Source organism: Colobus angolensis, unplaced genomic scaffold (genome assembly GCF_000951035.1).
Source record: "Colobus angolensis palliatus isolate OR3802 unplaced genomic scaffold, Cang.pa_1.0 Scaffold303, whole genome shotgun sequence".
Classification (NCBI taxonomy): Eukaryota; Metazoa; Chordata; class Mammalia; order Primates; family Cercopithecidae; genus Colobus; species Colobus angolensis.
The window spans coordinates 864,770-866,279 of record NW_012116300.1 but is presented as its reverse complement, the minus strand read 5'-3'; the positions used below and the strand labels follow the sequence as shown (position 1 = coordinate 866,279).

The window sequence follows — 1,510 nt, the reverse complement described above, 5'->3', positions numbered from 1 at the left end:
AAAAAAAAAAAAAAAAAAAAAGAGGTCGAGACCTCTGAGGTGTGCAGGCACAGCGTAACGACCGTCTGCGGGAACAGCAAGAGGACGCCCATCTGCACGCCCAGGAGGAGGCCTCAGGAGAAACCAGCCCCGCAGGCACCTTGATCTTGGCCTTCCAGCTTCCAGAACTGTGAGAACGTAAACTTCTGGTTGAGCCTCCCAGTCTGTGGTGTTTTTTTCTGGCGGCCCCTGCGAGCCGGCGCTGGATCGCAGTGTTTGCCTTTGCATCTCCAGCTCCGCATCCTGCTCGCTGTTTATTTTGTGAGCAGCCCCGGCGGGTGCCCCTCAGCTGCTCCAGGACTGAGCAGTTAGCAACACACTCGCCCACCCGCCCTACCCAGGAAGCCTCCCGCCCGCTTCCTCCAGTTCCTTCCCCACCTGTTCGGCCTCCTAGCCCGGTGCTCTCGGCGCGGAAGGGGGCGGCTCGCCACCTGGGGTCTCCCCAGGTCTCGGCTTCCCGGATCTCCCCTGCCCACTCACTCGCCTGTCCCCGGCTCCCGGCACTGGCCGGCGCTGCGGCTTCCGCGCAGTGGTTGCTGCATTTAAATGTCCGGCACCTGGGGAGACGGGCGCAGTCGCAGAGCAGCTCCTGTTCCCGGGATCTAGAGCGGCCCAAACCCCCGCTTGCCCAGGCCGAGTCCCGCGCGCAGCCCACGTGGGTTGGGGGACTGAGTATCCGGCCCTCGGGCAGCTGCAACCGCGCACAGCTGGAGCTGGCGGGGCGGAGGGCGGACCGGGACCCCGCAGGGAAGGAGGCTTCCTTCCCAGCCTCCTGCTGCCCGGAAATCCCCCCGGCTCTCAGACAACCCGCAGCACCGGTCCTGGGGGGAAGGAGCCGGGCGGGATACAGGGATGGGGAGGGCTGGCTGAGTCGGAGGCCCGGGCTGCCCTCCCCCAGGCCGCGCGGCTTCAAAAAGCAGAAGCGAGCCCTGCCCCGGGGAGTCCCACAGGAGCCGGGATCTGGGAAGAGAAACTTGCGAACGAGGGAGTTGGAGCCGTGGATCCCAGGCCCCCGCCTGGGCGTCCTGCGTCGGAGGAGGGTCTCTGGGTCGGGCAGGGGCCACCTCTTGGCCCGCCTCTTGTCCCTGGACGTCCGAAGATTGGGCCATTTCCCTTGCCGCGCCCTTACCGCTTATCGGGGTGCGCCCAGCCCGGCCCGCCCCACCCAGCCCTCCGCTCGCGCCCGGAGAGGAGGGGCCGCCGGTGCAGAGCCCCGGGACCCCGAGAGGCTGCGCCGCTCCCGAGTCCTCTCTACCGTCCTGGGATTCCCAGGCCCACCCGACTCAGCGGCGCCACCCTGGCCCTCCTGGACCCTCCGTTGACTCCACCGCGGGCTTTCCAGGACCCTCGAACATACCCCAGCCCTCCAGCCCATCCCTCCCTGCTCCGTGCCGGGTGCCCCCGGCCCTCTCCAGGCCCAGATCTCTTTCCCAGGTCCCCGGGGCGGCCCCAGCCAGGCCCCCTTCGAACC

The 1,510-nt window shown here is 68.2% G+C and overlaps 1 protein-coding gene across 1 annotated transcript in view; it reads left to right on the top strand.

Moving 5' to 3' along the window:
* MMP25 (matrix metallopeptidase 25) overlaps positions 1 to 1,510 on the top strand; it is a 36,994-nt gene that overhangs the window by 13,173 nt on the left and 22,311 nt on the right. The window contains exon 2 of the mRNA XM_011950256.1: positions 434 to 1,295. Within this exon, the coding sequence (XP_011805646.1) occupies positions 434 to 1,295 (862 nt within the window). The remainder of the gene's footprint in view (positions 1 to 433; positions 1,296 to 1,510) is intronic.